Source organism: Spermophilus citellus (genome assembly GCF_964194105.1).
Source record: "Spermophilus citellus genome assembly, chromosome: 6".
Lineage (NCBI taxonomy): Eukaryota > Metazoa > Chordata > Mammalia > Rodentia > Sciuridae > Spermophilus > Spermophilus citellus.
This window is the reverse complement of record NC_138187.1, coordinates 78,615,804-78,636,212: the sequence shown is the minus strand read 5'-3', so window position 1 is coordinate 78,636,212 and position 20,409 is coordinate 78,615,804. Positions and strand designations below refer to the sequence as shown.

General features: G+C 33.0%; 1 protein-coding gene across 2 annotated transcripts in view; it reads left to right on the top strand.

The window, feature by feature from the left end:
• Nucleotides 1-20,409, top strand: part of DNAJC1 (DnaJ heat shock protein family (Hsp40) member C1) — a 234,156-nt gene that overhangs the window by 117,737 nt on the left and 96,010 nt on the right. For both annotated transcript variants that reach the window (XR_014022775.1, XM_081300173.1), the window contains exons 5-7: nt 666-763; nt 1,723-1,816; nt 16,026-16,116. Coding sequence is in view for 1 of the 2 variants with exons in the window: in XM_081300173.1 (XP_081156299.1) it covers nt 666-763; nt 1,723-1,816; nt 16,026-16,116 (283 nt within the window). In the remaining variant the exon portion in view is untranslated. The remainder of the gene's footprint in view (nt 1-665; nt 764-1,722; nt 1,817-16,025; nt 16,117-20,409) is intronic.

The window sequence follows — 20,409 nt, the reverse complement described above, 5'->3', positions numbered from 1 at the left end:
CACTCATTTTAAAACTTTTCGAAGATCTGAATATCTAGCTGAAAATAAGAAAGTACATGTTTTCTTAATTATCACCTTTTAAATAGAATTATTTTTAATATAAGATTTATTCTTGAAATTTTTTGTCACAGGCCCTTACATAATGAATGTTTATTTTAAAAACATTTTAACTAAATTCATAAGATTCAAGATTAATGTATTTTATGACTTCAGAGATTGGTTTAATAGAAAATTATTACATTTTTCTTGGTCTGAAAAGCTATTATACACTTTATTCTGCCATGTGTTTTTATTTATATGCTAAAGGTAATCAAACATATTTATCAGGATTCATGAATTAGCATCTGTTTACTCATTCCTTTTGAAGAGACATTATTAAAGTCGCATGAATGAGAAAAAGTAAGTTGAATGCTTTTTCTTCTTAGAAAACTTTGATTGCTATGGAGATGCACATGACTGACAGTGCCAACTTCATGTGTGTTAAGGCCTGGATACCATGGCAACAGTTATTGTGAAAGATTGATGATTTTACTTAATTATGTTGGACCCTACATACATTTGCATAAATGTACCTCTGAAGTGTTTACTCTTCACAGAAGCATCTTGATAACATTTAAGAATACATGTTAATGATAACCTGTAACCATAATTCTTTCCACATTAAGGATGAACTGCTTAGTAGAAAAAAGAGAGAAAAGAAAAAAAAGACAGGCAACAAGAGTGTGGATATATCAAAACTTGGTGCTTCAGAAAAAAATGAAAGGTAGGAGTATATAAAAATACTTTATAACTTGAAACTTGTCTTTAATATGATTCAACATCATATGTATATCCATTTCAGATATGCTTTCATTTTTATCTATAGTAGGTTTATAAAGACTAGTGAGCTGAAGTTTGTAAGACAAATTCTAATCTTTAAGAAAATTAGTAAAGTGCTTATATATATATATATATATATATATATATATATATATATATATAATATAAATAATATAAACTCTCAAATTCTTGTAGTATGAAATTTTTGTACTAAACTTTAGAAACAAAATATTACTAAAAGAATCTATCTCTTAGCTCAGGAATGACAATATATAAAGAGGCAGTGATATGTGGTACACTCAAAAAGATACCACGATTTCTTCTATTGATTCATAGAAAGAAATAAGTGGTTTAAATAGTTCACACAGCATGACATAAACTGGATCAATGTGGAATGGAGATCAGAGACCATTCTGCCTGTCTTCTATTCTGATGACATCAGTGAGTAATGCTTCAGTGAACTGCAAATGACATTAATTTTTATGTATTGGTTTGTTTATGCTACAGTCTTCGGATCTGGTTGTCAGCACTTGGGAACATTCTGACTATGGTTAGTCTTTTATAGCTGAAGTAATCATAAGGTTTAAGAATTCATTATGCAAAAGTGATGAAAAGTCCAGGTTAGAAAAGGATTTTTGTTTGTTTATAATTTGAGTATGAGTCTCCTTTCCCAAAATCTTAACCTAGATTCTCTTACTTGCTATATATTATTGCATTTGTAAGTATTGCATTTCATAGTAGAGTAAAATTAAGTGATAACATCATAAGTATTTCATTGAATATTTTTACTTTTTTGGTTAAAATAGGTGTTCAAAAAAGAATTCATGATCTTTTAAAAAACATTTTGTTTTGTTTTCTAGCATTTTCTGTTTCACTGATTTGTTTGGGTTTTTCCCCTTTTAGATTGCTAATAAAACCACAGTGGCATGATTTGCTTCCATGCAAGCTAGGAATTTGGTTTTGCCTTACACTAAAAGCCTTGCCTCATCTAATTCAGGTAAAAGGTACTTCTTTCATATCCTATTAGATGCTTTCTCTTTTAGTTATTCATGAAATAATTTAGGCCAGTGTCTGCTATCTGAATGCTGTTATACACATATGCTTCATAAGATTGATTGAATTGAATGATATTTTTATAAGTTAAACCTAATTTAGAGTAGTTTCAAGATTGTTTAGTTATCTTATTGCTATAATTATCTCTTATTTTTGCTTTTAGAACACCTTAGAATTCCGGGACACTAGGAAAAGGAAAAAAAAAAAATTCTATCGTTAGGACAGATATAAAAGCAGTAAAAGTTTAATCTGCTATTATCATGAAAGGCATAACCGGTAAAAAGGAACAGAACTCAAGTGGCTTATCGCCTATTATTTTAATAGCATTTGAGTACATGATGTTTTTTTTTTAAAGCCCTTAACATGAGCATCTGTATAATTATGCAAAAAAATATATATTGCTTTTCATTTATTTGCAATTTTAAGAAGAGTGAGGACATTTTGTTTTCTGATAATCAGAGTGTCTGTTTCAAGAATAATACCCAATAAAATGTGGGTATATATATATATTTATATGGCAATTAACATACAAAATGTGTTCTATTAAATTATTGCTTTTGCTAATTCTAATTGTTTTGCTTACTTAGAAAATTCCCAACACATAAATGTAATACTTGAAAGTAAGTAAATACTTTTACTGCAGAGATTTTTGAAGTTTTTGAGATTATAATTTTGGAGGAGAAATGTTTTGCTTCAGTAAATAAGTGTATTTAAGCTAGAGAACCAGTTCTGCCTACTTTGTTTTTAGTTATCATCAGAGCTATCAATCTTAAATACTTATTTGTTATTTTACTCTAAGTAATTTGCAGTCATTTATTTGGTAAAATTAACATATTTCTTAGCATGCAGGGTAATTTGCCAAACAAGAACTAATGTATTTCAGTGGCTTAGCTTTACAATTTATTTTAAAGTATTTGCCTATGGTATCTAGACCCATCAGATTAAACAACTGTTTTGCTTCATCATAAATTTTTAGAAAATAAGAAATTTTACAAAATCTTTATATTCTCTTTAGGAACTACTTTCTTAAACTGTTTGATTGGTTTGAATTTTAAAGTTTCTACTTACCTTTTGGTACCTTTTGCCTATCAACTTTTAGATACTTATGCATTAGCCTTTCAGGGCCTCTATAAATCTAACTTTTAAATTTTAAATCTAATAATCTAAATTATTTCTTCCTCACAAATGCATTCTAGAAGAAAAACAAGATGATTTTTTCCTTTTGCTTAAGCTAATGATTTGGAGATATAAGATTAATTTTTCTGAACTGGTTGTGGTAGCACACACCTGTAATCCCAGCTACACCAGAGGCTAAGACAGAGGGAGCACAAGTTTGAAGCCAGTTTTAGCAACTTGGCAAGACCCTGTGTGAAAATAAAAAATAGCAAGGGCTGAGGATGTAGCTCAGTGGAACAGTGCCCCTGGGTTCAATTCACAGAAGGGGAGGATGGTTATAGGAGGAAGGGAGGAAGAAATGGGAGGGGGTGGTCTGAGGAAAAGGGAGGTGAAAGGGAGAGAGGGAAAGGAAGGAAGAGAGGGAGGAAGGAAGAGGCAAGATCAGTTTTTCTGGTGGTCACTGACAAAATAATGTAATACAGTTTGCTTTTACTAATTGTAGTAGTGTAATAAGTATTTTAGATTGATAGACATATAATTTATGTAAGACATTAGCAAACAATACTGAATAGTTGCTGTTAGGATTAGATTTTTGTTCACTTTTTTTTTTGGTTTGTTGTGAACCTTTGTATTAATTCATAATAAAATTCTATATTGGTTCATCCATAAAACTATAATGTGAATACATATGCTTGATGATACACGTTTTTATGTGATTCTTCTTTGAGAACCTCTTAAATAGCATACTTAGGAAATTTAGAAAAATTCATTTTAACAGAAAGCAATCTGAATTGGTGATTGGTACAATAGTCAAAAAAGGGCCCTACTAAAGACCTGAGCATAAATGTTGGGGTATGGCAGTGCACACCTAAAATCCCAGTGGTTTAGGAGGCTTTAACAGGAAGATGGCAAGTTCAAAGCTAGCCTCAGCAATTTAGCAGTGCCCTAAGCAACCTAGAGAAAATGTTGAAAAATGAAAAACTGAAAAGGCTGAAGATGTAACTTGGTAGTAAAGTGCCTCTGGGTTAAATTTCCAGAACCCTCTTCCCCCAAACAAAAGCAAAACAAAACCAAAATAGATAGAGACCTGCACATAAAAAATGACACATATAGCCTTAAATATTTTAAACATGTACTTCACATTTATTCACCACTCTTATAATATAGAGCTATTGTTGTATTTTTTAAAGAGTACTCATTGATTGAAGTTCCCTGTCCTTTTTCTTGCATAAACCATACCTATAATCTCAGTTTCTTTAAAGACAATCCCAATCTTGATATCTTTAAAGAAGAATCTAATTAGACTCTTAGGAAACAATGTCATTGCAGAATCCTTATAGATTTTTATGATTTCCCCCATATAGTCTTTTATCTCTAGTTAAAAGCATCTTTAGCAATCTTACATGGAGCTTTCCAAAGCACTAAACTTGGTTCTCTTAGAAACAACTTTTATTTCCTACTCGTATTTTATCTTTTTAACATGGTTTTTAATTGACTTGTGTAATTACAAAAACAAGTATAACTGACATAAATGGGTTTTTGGTTTATTTTGTGTTACTGGGCATTGAATACTGAGGTTGCTATACCTTTAAGCTGTACCCCCAGCCCTTTTTATTTTTTATTTAGATAACAGGGTCTCATAATGTTGCCCATGCTTGCCTTGAACTTGTGATTCTTCTGTCTCCTGAGCTGGTAGGATTGCATAGGTTTAAAAGCTAATACAAACAGCTCTTGTAAGCATAAATAAGCAGATATTAATTAACAAGAGTTTTATGTCTTGTATGAGCCTCTTGAATTTTCATGAAAAGTTAAGTAAAACTGAGCTTCAAATATTCTAGGTAAGTTTTTAAAAGTGGGAATTTTCCAGCAAGTGCAGTTCACTCTGGAGAATCTGTATCCAAATCTTTTCATAGCAACATCCCTTCCCAACTTATTTTCTTTCCATTCATCCTCTAAATATCCTTTTCTTTACTACATTTGTTATATGTATAGAGTTGTCTACTGGATTGGGAAAAGTGATAGTTTTGACTCAGCTTATGCTCCAGGTTCTATTTGTTACTCAACATTAAGGACCTCTTAAGAAAACTCTGTTATTTATTGCCTATTTAGGTTACCCAAATTTATTTTCTATACCCCCTAGAAATACTTACAAATGACAATAGTTCATTCATATACATATAGATATATACACACACATATAATTTATTATATATATAATATTTAAGCTTCATGTGGTCATATGTTTAAAAATAATGCAGCCATTTGAATAAAAATGTATAAACACATGTAAAACTAAGGTGCTACAAGGGACTCTAGAAATGAATATGCCTTCTAGGACGTAAGTCAGGTAACAGTTACAACACATGAATTGAAATAACCAGGATTCAATATGGCATATAAGTTTCACGTGTATAGTATAAACAGTGAGTTCTGGGGATGTTCAAAGATGTAAGTTGTCTCTATTTAGCATGACCAGGAAACACTAAAAGGAGGAGCCACTTGAACCAAGTCTTGAAAGATGAATAGACCCTTAACAGTAAAGTACCTACTTTATGAAATAGGTCAGATACAAAGATAATATCATTGATATAGTACTTCCCATACTATCAGTTTATTAAGATACTGTGTTAAATCTGAAAGAGATCTGAGAAAAACATTGCACAGTGGCTTTTTTTTAATAAAGAGGATATTACATAGCCCATTAGTATCATCTACAATTATATTCTGTGCCTCCAGATGCTGAGTATATCCATTAAGGAATTCACATTCTAATAGATGATCAGATATTTATATTCTAGTAGATAAATATGATATAACAAGTCTAAAATAAAACATTTAGACAGAATAAAGTTACTTGATAGAATAGGAAAGTATTTTTATCTTACTCGTCTGTCAAAGATATGTGTACAATGTTAGAAGTGGTAGAGACAAAGCACATAATGGTTATTAAGTGGATAGAAAATACTCTTGAGTGATTCTGTGGTCAGGCAGGGTAGAGGTAAAAGTATGTTTTTGTAGTACCCTTTGCTTTTTTCTTTTTTTTTCTTCTTTCTTTCCTGTGCTAGGAATTAAACACAGGGCCCTTGCACATTCTAGGCATAAAATGTACCACTGGGTTACATCCCTACCCCATATCCCTTGCTTTTTGAGAAGGTTCTTATTCCCTCCAGTACTAAGTTGTGTTCCTTTTTTTTTTTTTTTTTTTCCTCTAAAAAGGATTTTGTGATGATGATAAGAATTTGGTAGATTAGAAAAACAAAGCTATTATACTTGACATGTTGCTGTATAACATTATTGATAATGTTGACTTAATAAATCAAACATTTTCTAGATGGGTTCATATTCAAGGAAAAGATTGATAGAAATTGCTATTTAGAGACAAAGCAATCATGAAATTCATATGGAAAAACAAAAGACCCAGAATAGCAAAAGCAATTCTAAGCAGGAAGTGTGAATCTGGAGGTATAGCGATACCAGAGGTCAAACTGTACTACAAAGCAATAGTAACAAAAACAGCATGGTACTGGTACCAAAACAGGCGGGTGGACCAATGGTACAGAATAGAAGACACAGAGACTAATCCACAAAGTTACAACTATCTTATATTTGATAAAGGGGCTAAAAGCATGCAATGGAGGAAGGATAGCATCTTCAACAAATGGTGCTGGGAAAATTGGAAATCCATATGCAACAAAATGAAATTGAATCCCTTTCTCTCGCCATCCACAAAAATTAACTCAAAATGGATCAGGGAGCTAGATATCAAATCAGAGACACTGCGTCTGATAGAAGAAAAAGTTGGCTACGATCTACAAATTGTGGGGTCGGGCTCCAAATTCCTTAATAGGACACCCATAGCCCAAGAGTTAACAACCAGAATAAACAAATGGGACTTACTTAAACTAAAAAGTTTTTTCTCAGCAAGAGAAACAATAAAAGAGGTAAATAGAGAGCCTACATCCTGGGAACAAATCTTTACCCCCCACACCTCCGATAGAGCCCTAATATCCAGAATGTACAAAGAACTCAAAAAATTAAACAATAAGATAACAAATAACCCAATTAACAAATGGGCCAAGGACCTCAACAGACACTTCTCAGAGGAGGACATACAATCAATCAACAAGTTCATGAAAAAATGCTCACCATCTCTAGCAATCAGAGAAATGCAAATCAAAACCACCCTAAGATACCATCTCACTCCAGTAAGATTGGCAGCCATTATGAAGTCAAACAACAACAAGTGTTGGCGGGGATGTGGGGAAAAAGGTACACTTGTACACTGCTGGTGGGGCTGCAAAATGGTGAGGCCAATTTGGAAAGCAGTATGGAGATTCCTGGGAAAGCTGGGAATGGAACCACCATTTGACCCAGCTATTGCACTTCTCGGACTATTCCCTGAGGACCTTAAAAGAGCGCACTATAGGGATACGGCTGCATCAATGATTATAGCGGCACAATTCACAATAGCTAGACTGTGGAACCAACCTAGATGCCCTTCAATAGATGAATGGATAAAAAAAAATGTGGCATATATACACAATGGAATATTATGCAGCACTAAGAAATGACAAAATCATAGAATTTGCAGGGAAATGGATGGCATTAGAGCAGATTATGCTAAGTGAAGCTAGCCAAGCCCTAAAAAACAAATGCCAAATGTCTGCTTTGATATAAAGAGAACAACTAAGAACAGAACAGGAAGGAAGAGCATGTGGAAAAGACTACAGTAAACAAAGATGAATGGGGGGAGAGAAACGGAGAGAGAAGGGAAAGCATATGGAAATGGTAGGAGACCTTCAAGGATACATAAAATTATAAGAGGCTATGAGGGGCAAGGGGGAGGGAAAAAAAAGGGAGAGAATTGAACAACAGCAGGGGAGATAGAGAGGGAAGATGGGAGGGGAGGGGAGGGGAGGGGGGATAGTAGGGGTTAGGAAAGGTAGCAGAATACAACAGACACTAATATGGCATTATGTAAAAATGTGAATATGTAACAGATGTGATTCTGCAATCTATATTTGGGGTGAAAATGGGAGTTCAAAACACAATTTGAGTCTAATGTATGAAAGATGATATATCATGAGCTATGTAATGCTTTAAATAATCAATAAAAAAAAGAATTGAAAAAAAAAAAGAAATTGCTATTTAGCAAAATGTATGCCTCATATCATTCATGTACTTATACAGGCAGAAATGTAAAAGAAGTCAAATGAGAAACTAATGGAAAAATAATATAGAGAGTATTTGTGAATTGAGAAGTAGAGAGAAGGCTAGTGTGTGCTTGGAGAGGTAAGAACATTGGAGAAGAGTAAGATGCATTTCTATATGCAGAGAAGTTTAGGGAACTTGAGAAAGTTTGTGGAATAGTTAAGAAAGCATGTAGAATGATCAGCATAAGATGTGGAATATGAATTAGAATATATCAAGGAACTTGGACTCTATTAAGGCTTGGCTTATATGCATTGAGGCTAGAAGTTATTTGTAACATGTAAAGTGTAGCCCCAATGACACTTTCACATCTTACCAGTTTGTTTATGTCTTCATGATAGTTTTGAAGGGAGTACACATTCTTTTAAGACTCAACCTGTCATTAATGTTGTTGTTATTCAGTGTTTAATTCCAGGAAATTATTCTAACCTTCATAATGTCCTTTTAGGATGTGTGTATATGTGTGCATTGGGGATTGTACCCAGAGTGTTGCACATGATAAACATGCACTCCACCACTGAGCTATGTTCACAACCCTGGAATATTTTTAAACTGATCTTGTGTTTTGTACTCATGAAAGTAATAAAAGCTGATGAAGTATAATAAGTGTTATGTGCTTATTTTCAATCTAACTCTTACAACTTTTTAGTTTATTTTTGTCATTGTTTGTGTTGGAGCCTCATACATTTGGGTCCATAAACAATTTGGATTATTAAGATTATCTGTTTCTCAGATAAGATTAGAAAGTGCCAGATATCTCAAGTGATTACCAGTTTAAATCAGTCATTGTCTGAGATGAAACAGGTCTTAAGTACTCATAATTTATTTACTAGATAGTTTTACTTTCAGAGAATTCACTATTTAAGTTTTTGATATGCTTCTTAGTAATATAACTTACAAAATATAAAACTCATTTAGTTGTGCATTGCCTAAAGTTGTAATTTTTTCACATTGGTAAGTTCTAGTTCTACCATTTCTCACTACCAACCTGTTCTAACATAAACACAGTTAAAATAAAAATTATTGTAGGAAGTTTCCAGTATGTATATCCTCGCTCCCATGAGAAATTAAAGATGGTGTAAGAGCAGTAACTGAGTAAAGAGAAGAATCTAGTGTTGATCTAGCTTTTATTTCAATAAATAAATAAATAAATAAAAGGGTGCTTAAGAGGGTAAAGGGAGTATGATATAGTACTTTATGGTATTATCAATAAATGAAAGCATCCTCCCTCCCAAGCAGCTTCTCCCATGGAGACTACAACTGTGGACAAGTCTGGAGGTCACCCTCCCTTACAATCAGGCCCCTTCCTTTCTAGACCCTTTTGCTTCTCTTTGCTGGGACTCTGTCAGAAACCAAACAAAACATTCACAGCTAATTAGCAAGGAAGAAAAGCCTCTAAAAGACTAAGAGGCATTTGTTGCCTGTCCTTCTCAGAGTTAAGTACAGGTTTTCCAAGGGATGAAGCAGCATACTTTAGTTCTCTAAAACTTAAAAAAAAAACCAAAACATTTCAGACAGATATATTTTACATAGGAAGCACATACACATATGAGAAGGGATAGGAAGCTGGTCTGAATTTTTATGAGTGAACTCTACTATTAAAAAGGGACAAAAAGATGCAGAAAACTGGAAAAACCTCACAACATAAGGCAAACATTCCTTACTTCAACTCTATGAAAGGAGGGCTTTAGGTGCAAGTACTCAGAAATCCAAAGACAGAATACAAAGTTTTCTAGTTTTATTGCTAAACGTAGAAAAGATGAAAAGCCACAAAATGCTAATTAGCTAGGATGTTAGAGATATTTAATCTTATTGATTCATATTTTGTAGATGAAAAATATTTAAGACTCAGATTGGTGAAGCATTTTGTCCAAAGTGATGCAACTAGTTAATGGTAGAAGTGAAACTTAAAGCAGATAAAAATAAATATTAACATATAAGAAATATAAAATCTTAAAAATAAGTTTTCTCAATAGCTGGATAACTATAGAGCTTCCTATTTAGTATAATAAATTGTCTAATTCTAAACTCTCTTTCAGAATAATCAGGCTGATTTATAACTATGATAAAAGCTGTAGAAGGATTCTTAACATTGGATTGGGGGTCAATAGAGGGCTTCTATGGTCTTAGTTTATCTCTCTCTTCGCCCAAGTGGAAAAGTAGCTTTTAGACTTTGCATCTTTTGAGTACAACTGTCTCAGGCAGAAGAGGGCACAGCTTCTGGTGTTCTGTTGTATTTTTATTTCCTTTTGTGAATTCAGTATTATTATAATTCTGTATAGAAATGTTGAATCTTATTCAAAGTATACTTATTTTTTCTATATTCTTTATTCTTTACTATAAATGTATTATACATTATGATTAATCCTGAAATTGTAATAATAGTCAATAAAACAACAAAATTTAATATAGAGCATATCACTTTGTAGGCAGATTTTCAGAAATGTACTTTTGGTGTCTTCCTGTGATTAAGGTTATTTGTTAGCTTACAGAAAAAGAGGAGATTTGTGCTATCAAGCAATCAAAAAGAAATGGAGTGTGCTGGGACTGTACCACAGTGGCAGAGCGCTTGCCTAGCATGTGTGAGGCATTGGGTTCAATCCTTAGCACCACATAAAAATAAATAAAATAAAGGCATTCTGTCCATCTACAACTACAAAAAAAAAAAAAAAAAAAAGAAAGAAAGAAAAAGAAATGGAGTATACTCAGTCTTTTTTCCAACTACCTCTTCTCAGAGCTTTTCCACATTCTTTGTTCTCATATTTCCTAGCTTCTGCTCACTTTAGATCAGTGCCCTTTTTTCCAACCTTTCCTTAGTTTGCTTAATATTTTGAAGTTTATATAAAAAGAGGTAAAAGCAAGCCAAAATATAACACAAGGCCAGCTCAGTATGTTATTTTTATCATGTAATAAAGTATGTCGAAATGTTAAAAGAAAGATTTATGTATGAATTTTCTTCATATCACCACTAACTTCAGAAATATTACATCTTCAAAGTTTGGCTAAATTATCATTATTATGAAGTCTTTATAAGGACAACCAAAAAATTCCCATGGTACATTCTCTTGTACTAATTTTATAACACTTAGCATTTTGTATTATAAATTGAACATCCCTTGATCCCAAAATCCAAAATGCACCAAAATCCAAAACTTTCTGAGTTATTGACATTGATGCTACCAGTTTGATGGCTCAGTGTACACAGAATTTATTTCAAATACAATATTAAGAATGTTGTATGAAGTTACCTTCAAGAATATTGTATAAAATTATTTTCAGGCTATAAGGTATATATTAAATATAAAATAATTTTGTGTTTAGACTTGGGTCTCATCCCCAAAATATCTCATTTTTTATATATATTGAGACAAATATCCAAAATTTAGAAAAATTCAGAAATCTGAAACATTTTTGTGTTTTGTATGAGGGATATCCTGAAATTCCAGTAGCTGTAAATATTTTTCTAGATTATGCCATATGTCTATCATGGAAAGGGAGCATTCTGTTCTAGCTAGCCATTCAGGAACTGAGCACAATAATGTCTTTGCCAGCTTCTAGCTGTGCCCATCTGAAAGATGTATTCTTCTTGCTCATCATGGCAAGTGTAGAGAGCTAGAGATTTGCATAAGCTTTTCTGTTGATTCGTAAAAGATATTATTTTTAAATTATACTTTCACCCACAGTTCATTTAGAACTAGTTCTTTGACCTACCTTATCTTAAGAGGGCATGGAAATGTGGGGGGAAAGATAAAATGCTGGGCAAGTACCATCTTCTCTTTAGCAAATATTTATGTGTCCTTACTATGTACCAGGAACTGTACTAGGCCATGGAAATTAAAATAGAAAAGAAAAATTCTGTTCTCAAGGAACTTATATTCTATATTCCAATTTAGTTTAATATTTATAATTTATTTATTTTAGCATTACCTGGGATTGAACCCAGGGCTTCACATATGCCAGATAAGCACTCTACCACTGAACTACGTGCTCATTCCTATTTTTATGCCTTTTTGAAGGACAACTTTTGTATCATATAATCCCCACATATCCTAACAAAAGAATACATAACAATGGTTCAGTAGATAAATATAAATAAATATGTGTAACTATTTAATGACTTTTTGTGCAGGTGCCTATGCTTTACAGTTACATACAATGAATACTCATGACATAAATTTAAATTTGCCTTAGTTTCAAATGTAAAATCAAGCCCTCAACTTGTTGTCTTCACAGGTGAATATTGAACTCTTTGAGAAGTTTTGTTAAGTATAAAGAAAGTTTCTTCTAGAGTAAAAGTTTTTGCTCATAATTCTACCTATAACAATTATAAATTCCTAGAGAATCAAGCTCTTTCATTTTTAATACAGTATTATGGAACTAAATCTAGCCAGTTCAGAGCCTTAATGAATTAAAGTAAGCATTCATTTATTTGTTATATATTTATTAAACCTCTATGATGAAACAGGCAATATATTAAAGATGAAGGGATGAATATAATGTTTATATTCATAGGAAATCTGTAACTCCTGTTTAGGTAAACTGGAGTTTATCCTGGACTCAAAATGATTTTTTTTTTTTTTTTTGAGGGGAGAGGTATTTTCTCTTCTAAATACAACAATTGTGTTCTCTTGAAATATCCTCTAAGGAAGAATGGGAAAGAAGAAATGTTGGAAACAGTTGATCTTGTTCAACCTCTTTTTGAGATTGAATCCCCTTTAGAACTTAAAGAACAGTCACCTAGTGTTTTCTTGAATACTACCTCCTGAGTCCGTCTATTTTATTTTTACCAAATTTAATTACCAGAAAATGTTTCCTTGTTTGTCCAAAATCAAAACTTCCATCTCTGAAACTTATGTAGAATTCACACCATTCTTTTCTGCAGTGACCCTTAAAATATTCTGAGGTAGTTATCAGGTTATCCCAAATCTTCTCATCTCCAGTCTGTTACAAGATACAGAGAGTTTCAAGCTGCCTCACCATTTGATCACTTTTCTTTTAGAGTCTTCTGTTTGTCAGTGCATCTTATAGTGTGATATCTCATGCCATATACAAGGATAGTTGAAACAAAGTAGTTACTTAGTACAGTGGAAATTTTTTAAATTATAGATTTGTTAGTGAAGTAATACTTTCTGGAAAGCACATATGTAATTATAATTTGAAAATGCAAGTAGGATAAGAAGAAAAGAAAAAGCATGAGGAACATTTAAATAAAATGGAATAAATGGAAGATGCTCTGCCTTCAACCAACAGTGAATGAGACAGGAATGTATGAAAACTCTTGGATTAGCTGGAATAGGTTAAGGTGTCCAGTGCATTGCAGCCCTCAGATGAATGTTGTTTGGGATCAAATAGGTATTTTAAAGAAGAACTTTTTGTGGAATTGTGTGCTATAGCAAAAAGAAGAAACATTAGTAGAGAAATGTTCAAACTTGGCAAGACCACTAGAAAGAAGTTGCTGTTACCCAGCAACAGGTCTTTCCATTGAGGCAAGAAGGATATAGATAGAGAGAAATCATATAAGCAGCAAGACACAGGATTTGGACAGAGGCATTTGTTGAAGTATAAATCATTAAAAACTTGCCCTTTTGGTAGACAACAAGATTCTAGTCAAAATGATAAAAATATAAAGCCTAACTAGGCACAAAACATCATTCTTCAGTGTTTCCCAAACATTGACAGTTATCGTCACAATGATTTCTCTGAGTTAGGTAATTTTATTATCCCCATTTTATGGATGAGAAAATTGACCCATAGAGAAGGGAAGTGATTTGCTGAATGTCACATAGCTAGTAAAATGGCAGAGCTGGGATCTTCATCTGGGTAGTCTGGCTCCAAAATCTGTCCTCTTAATCATATCTCACTGTACTATACTATGATGATTGATTTCAACCTACCTCCTTTCACCTCTCATAAATAACTAACCTTTGCCCTTCTTTTTTTTGCATGGTGCCACATTTCCTACTCCCCTCAAGGAGCCAATGCCTTCCTGGCCTTTTCTTCTTCCCTACTATTAAAACCTACTCTGTGGAAAGAAGCTAATAAGCTCATTCATTCATTCACACCAAGGTATAAATAACTGATATGGCTTAATATAAAATAATACTCCTCCAGGGTTGAATTTTTAAGGGGGGGTGGGTAATATTAAGGGATGATAAAACTTTAACCCAAAACCTTGTTGAAATTTAAAGTATATATGGGCATGGGAGGATGAATAAATTGGGTGCATGACCTTCTGTACTTTTCAAGTTACACCACTGTTTAGCTGGCCCAGGACTTGTGGGAACTCTTCTAGTAGAAATGAGGTAGAAACATAAAAATGAGAATGAAAAGAATAAAGAAACATCTTTACTATATTGATGCATTGATATTAGAAATACCTTATTATTTCCCTAATTCATTATCAGATTGATAATAAGAGTTCTGAAATAATCCTAAGAGACATAGAATGTAGAAGAAAGCTTTGACTTGGATATAGTCATAGATGAAAAAAGATAATTCCAATCTAAGGCTTAAGTGCTCATGTATTTACTTCTGATCTGGGTGGTGTCAATGATTGGTTTTATTCCTTTATTTTCTGCAGAAATAACCTTCTCAGGTGGATCTATGATATATCTGCTTTAAAAATCTTAAGAAATCTTAGAGTCTGGGAATATTACCCTACAGTTATCTTTGATATCTTTCTTTTCTTATTCTACATTAATCATCAAGCCTTTTCATTTCTTTCTTTATAAGGTTTTTCATATATTTCAATCTAGTTGAGTTCAATTAACACTTATTGCCCAGTCTATGGCAAGATACTTGCACTGGGTATACACATATCCCTATCTCAAATGTCCTATCTTCTAGGAAAGAATACAGCATTATATAATCATAAAAGTGTTTAAGTACAGAAGTAGCATACAGGAGGGAATTACTCTGCAGAAGATATTGCTTCAACAGTTTTCAACTATGGAAAGTAGTTTGCCAGAATAATGGTGGGGGGAGCAAAATCACTTCAGCTAGAGGGCCAGGCGAATGTAGTCATGGAAACACAGTGTGGACTGGTAGCTACAAGTGTTGTTGCTGTAGAATATGAAGTTTAAGTCAAGGAATGTAGGGAATATGTTTTACTTTTTTTTTTCATTGTTAGGATCATCATATACCTAAAGCATCAATTTGTTTATTTTCATGTCTGTGATTATTTAAGGCCTAGTCATTTGGGGGGCACCTTGCTGAAGTCTTACATATGTGTCACTCATTGAGACTTTAGCCACTATATCTTACCTAAGTGTGTGTATTATGTGTCCTCAGTCCTCAATCCTCCATTATTATAGTTCTCTACTGGCATCTAAAGGTGATGGAAGGAGGAGTGATGACTTTTCATTTATATCACCATGTTCATATTTGTTTTATCATCAGATCTGCACATAATAATTTTGAAAATATATTGGAGGTAAGGGACTAATATGAAAATAGACTGAGTGCTGCCAAATAATTCAGTTCAGAAAGTGAGTTTTTCTCTGTCTGTCCATCTAGTAGTATGATTTCAAGAAAATGCCATATGATGGAAGAAAACAGGAAGTGTAAAGCTCCTTTTCATATTTGAGAGAGAACAGTTTACTTAAATTTATACTCATGCAGTTTCTGGCTTTAGCTCTTCAGGAGAGAAAACTTGTAGAGAAGTATTTATTCAGTTTCTTGTGTTCATCATAAAATTTGAAAATATATATTAAAAAAAGAATGGCTACTTATAAAATGAATATACTGCTTTAAAAGGAAATTATAGTAAAAACACTGTCAAAGCAAACTGATTTTTATGTTAATTTACTTATAACTTCTTTTTTAAGGATGCTGGGCAGTTTTATGCTAAATATAAAGAAACAAGATTGAAGGAAAAAGAAGATGCACTGACTAGAAATGAACTTGAAACACTTCCAAGTGAGTTTTAAAGATTCTCTTACTTTGTTAACAGTGTCATATAAAACTGACTAAATTTGGATTGCCTTTAAATTCATATTCAGTAGTCATTAAATTTTTTAAGATTTCTGTACCACTTTCCAATAGATTCACTTGTACTTAATGTATTGTGCATAGAAAATTCTTTATTACTAAACTCAAAGTCCAAAATCCAAAGGAGGGATAAAATCAATATGGAGTCACACAACTCCTCAAGTATGGGGCCATCCAAAATCTACAAAGTCCTATTATATTCAGTACTATAATTATAATTGATTTGGGAGATGAGCACTAGGGAGTGAACCCAGGGGCACTCTACTACTGAGCTATATTCCCAGCCCTTTTTATTTTTTATGTTGAGACAGAGTCTCACTAAGCTGGAGAGGCTGGCCTTGAATTTGTATCCTCCTGCCTCAGCTGCCTTAGTTGCTGGGATTATAGGCATGCGTCACCATGCCAGGCACAATTGATATTTAGTGCCAAATCTAATCAACTACCGTATATTTTAACAGTACTGTACAATGCTATAGTATTGTTTTAAAAGGCTTTGTTCTGTTTGCAATATTGTTGTATGATGTGAGCAACCTTGAATAAATGATCAGCATATTATAAAGAAATCTTCCATTGAATACTAAAGATAGTTCTTCCTGATTTTAGGAAAAGTTGAACATACTATTAAAGAAGACATTTTCCAACCCTTGGTCTTTTTATCTAATTTTAGCTTTTCTATATCTTTCCCACATATAAATGCTCTGTCTTTTTACATTGCTTTATTTTATCCATAGCATCTCACACACTTAACATTATTTATTAGTTTTATTTACATCTGGTTTCTCCCAATAGAATATAATATAAGCTCCATGATGGTAGGGACTTTATCTGCATTTGTTCACTCCAAGTTTCAGAGGTTAGGGCATAATAATTTTAAAGATGCTATTTTTTGTCTACAATGTTCCTTCATGTTTCTGGGCAGCTTTAGGGACTGTTTCTTTTTTACATTGTGTCTGCAGCATTGAATAGTGTTCTGGCCCAAAGCAAATGTTCAGTAAATGGATGAATGGATTATGAATTATAAATAAGTATAGTTCTATGTATATTTATAAATGTCACCTAAGCATTTAGACAAGTTTCTAGACAATTACAAAAGACAATTACAAAATAATATTCATGTTAGTTATATAATTCTTTTTTTTTAAAGAGCGGGGGGGGAATTTTTAATATTTATTTTTTAATTTTCAGTGGAAATAACATCTTTATTTTATTTTTATGTGGTGCTGAGGATCGAACCCAGCGCCCCGTGCATGCCAGGCGAGCGCGTTACTGCTTGAGCCACATCCCCAGCCCATAGTTGGTATAATTTGTATTTCTGAGAAATTGGTTGATTTCATATAAATCATCAAATTTATATATCTAGGGACTGGGATTGTGGCTCAGTGGTAGAGCACTTGCCTGGCATGTGTGAGGCCCTGGGTTCGATCCTTAGCACCACATATAAATAAAGAAATAAAGTAAAAAATCCACTGGCAACTAAAAAAAAATTATATATCTAGAGTTTTTCTAATACTCGCTTTTTCTCTTCATGTTTGTATGTCCTATCATTTCCCCCTTTTCAGTGTTAATATTGGTAACTTTTGTCTTCTCTCTTTTTTCTTTACCAATTTTGCCAGATGTTTTTAAATTTTATTAATATTTACAAAGAATTCTTTTTTTCACTGATTTTTTTTCTTGTTTTTGTTTTCAATTTTGTTGATTTTGTTATTGCCTTTCTTCTGCTTGCTTTAGGCTTGTTTTCATCTTTTTTTAAATTTGTTCTAATTACAAATGACAGCAGAATGCATTTCAGTTTTGTTTTCATCTTTGTTTCCTAGTTTATTTATGTAGACATTTAGATATTGATTTGAAGCCTTCCCTCTCTTTCAATGTAAACATTTAGTGCTATAAATCTCCCTCTCTACGAATGAGTACTGGGAACTGTGCCACCAATGAAAGGAAATCCTAAGGAAGTACACTTCTTTACAGAGCTGTGTCGTACCATCCTTTGGGCCTCTGCTGGAAAGTAGAATCAAGTCTCAGATAATGCCTTTTTAATTATATCCTCTATTATCATAGATGTAGGACAGTACTATATCATACTCTGAATGTATAACACTTGTACCTGCTTTATGATACATAGTAGTGGTCATGCTTTATCAGAGCTGGGGTTTTTTAATTTATTTTTTTAATCGTTAAGGACCTTTATTTTTATTTATTTATTCATATGTGGTGCTGCAAATCGAACCCAGTGCCTCAAACATGCTAGGCAAGAGAAATAAATAAATTTTCCTCTCTGCACTGTTTAGGCTGTGTCCCACATATTTTGATATACTGTAATTTCATTTGATTCAGATTCATTGTTTTTCTTTCTTGGATTTTCTCTGTGTGATCCATTTATTTAAAATTATGTTCTTTAATTTCCTAGAGTTCAGGCATCTTCCTTTTACCTTTCGTTACAAATTTCAAGTTTCATTCACTTTTAATGAGAAAACACACTCTGATTTCAGTTAATTTAAATTTGTTGATGTATGTTTTATGGTCTAAGATATTGTCTCTCTTTGGCATATATTCCACATGTATTTGAAAAGAATGTGTATTCTGCTTTTGTTAAATGGAAGGTTCTACATATGTCAGTTAAATCCAGTTGATTGATGATATTGTTTAGTTCTATATCCTTTCTTACCTTCTATTTAGTTGTGCTTTTAAATATAAAGAAAGAGGTATTGAAGTCTTTGACTATAATTTTGAATTTGTTTTCAGATCCATCAGTTTTATGCATTTTATTTTATAGCTCTGTTGCTGGGTGCATACACATTTAGGATTGCTATGTCTTTTTGGTAGACTGACCTTTTTTTTTTAAGTCATTACACAGTATCCCTTTTCATCCCAGATTTTCTTTGTTCTGAAGTCTACTTTGATAGTAATAGAGTACCTCTGCTTTCTTTTGGTTAATGTTTGCATGGTTTATCTTTCTCAATCCTTTTACTTTCAACCTACCTGTATTTATACTTGAAGTGAGTTTCTTGTGGATGGCATATACAAAAGCCATGATTTTCATCTGCTTTACCGATCTCTATCTTTCAATATTATAGAAGGTGGTATTCCAAGTGCCACTAAGCAGTTGTAAAAGCCCTGATTCTTCACTAGGCTTCCTCTGAAACCATTGTGTCAGGGAAAGACACAGATATCTTATTACTGCTCAGTAGACCTGAAAGTCCAGCATACTCATGTGGTCTCCACTGACTCCACAAAGGGAGGGGAGAATCTTCATTACCTCTCAGCCTTCTCTCACATCCTTCTGGTGGGGTGGTTGGAGTGCCTCATTGCAGGCTGGTAAGGGCAGAATTCTGGTCTTCCCATTAGCCTTTACAGGGATGAGAGGTATGGGGAAGAGGGTGTGGCTACAGTTTTTCTGACTTGCTTGCCTGAAACAGTGGTTGTTATTGTCAGAATATTTTCCCAAGAAAAATTACCTGTGTGTGCTAAAAAAAGATACCTTTAAGATGTTGTGTCTTGCTTAATTTCTACAATACTATCAAGGTACAAGTGTTAATCTTAAGACCTGAAAAATAGGCTGAAGTTCCTGACCAAAGAACCTTAATCACTATTTGGTAAATGGGTCCTGCCACAATAAACACTTGTACTTTGAGACAGAAAATATTTGATCAAAGTAGCTGGCTTATAAATTGAGTTGTTAAAGTTTCCAAGTATTTAATAAACCGACTACTTGTGCCGGAATGTTTTTGTTTGTTTGTTTGTTTTGTGGTGTTAGGGATTGAATAGGGCCTTGTAATAATCGGAAGTGCTCCACCACAGAGTTACACTGTCTCAGAATTAGTTTGTTTTTATTTTGTTTATTCCTGGGCCACTTTGTTTGGAAGGAACATTAAACTGAAGGACCCCTTAAAATGATAATTGGCTCATTTATCATTCCTTTGATAATCTTACTGAATTAATTTTGGGGGGATGATGAAACTATTTCTCTTCACCAAACATGTAATGAATCAGGGTTTTACTTTTGTTTTTTTGCTATTTATTTTTTATTTTGTTATTTGATTTTTTTTCTTTAGTTAATTGGTTTGATTTTTTTTAAAGAGAGAGAGAGAGAGAGAGAGAATTTTTTAATATTTATTTCTTACTTTTCTGCTGACACAACATCTTTGTTTGCATGTGGTGCTGAGGATTGAACCCGGGCTGCATGCATGACAGGCTAGTGTGCTACCGCTTGAGCCACATCCCAAG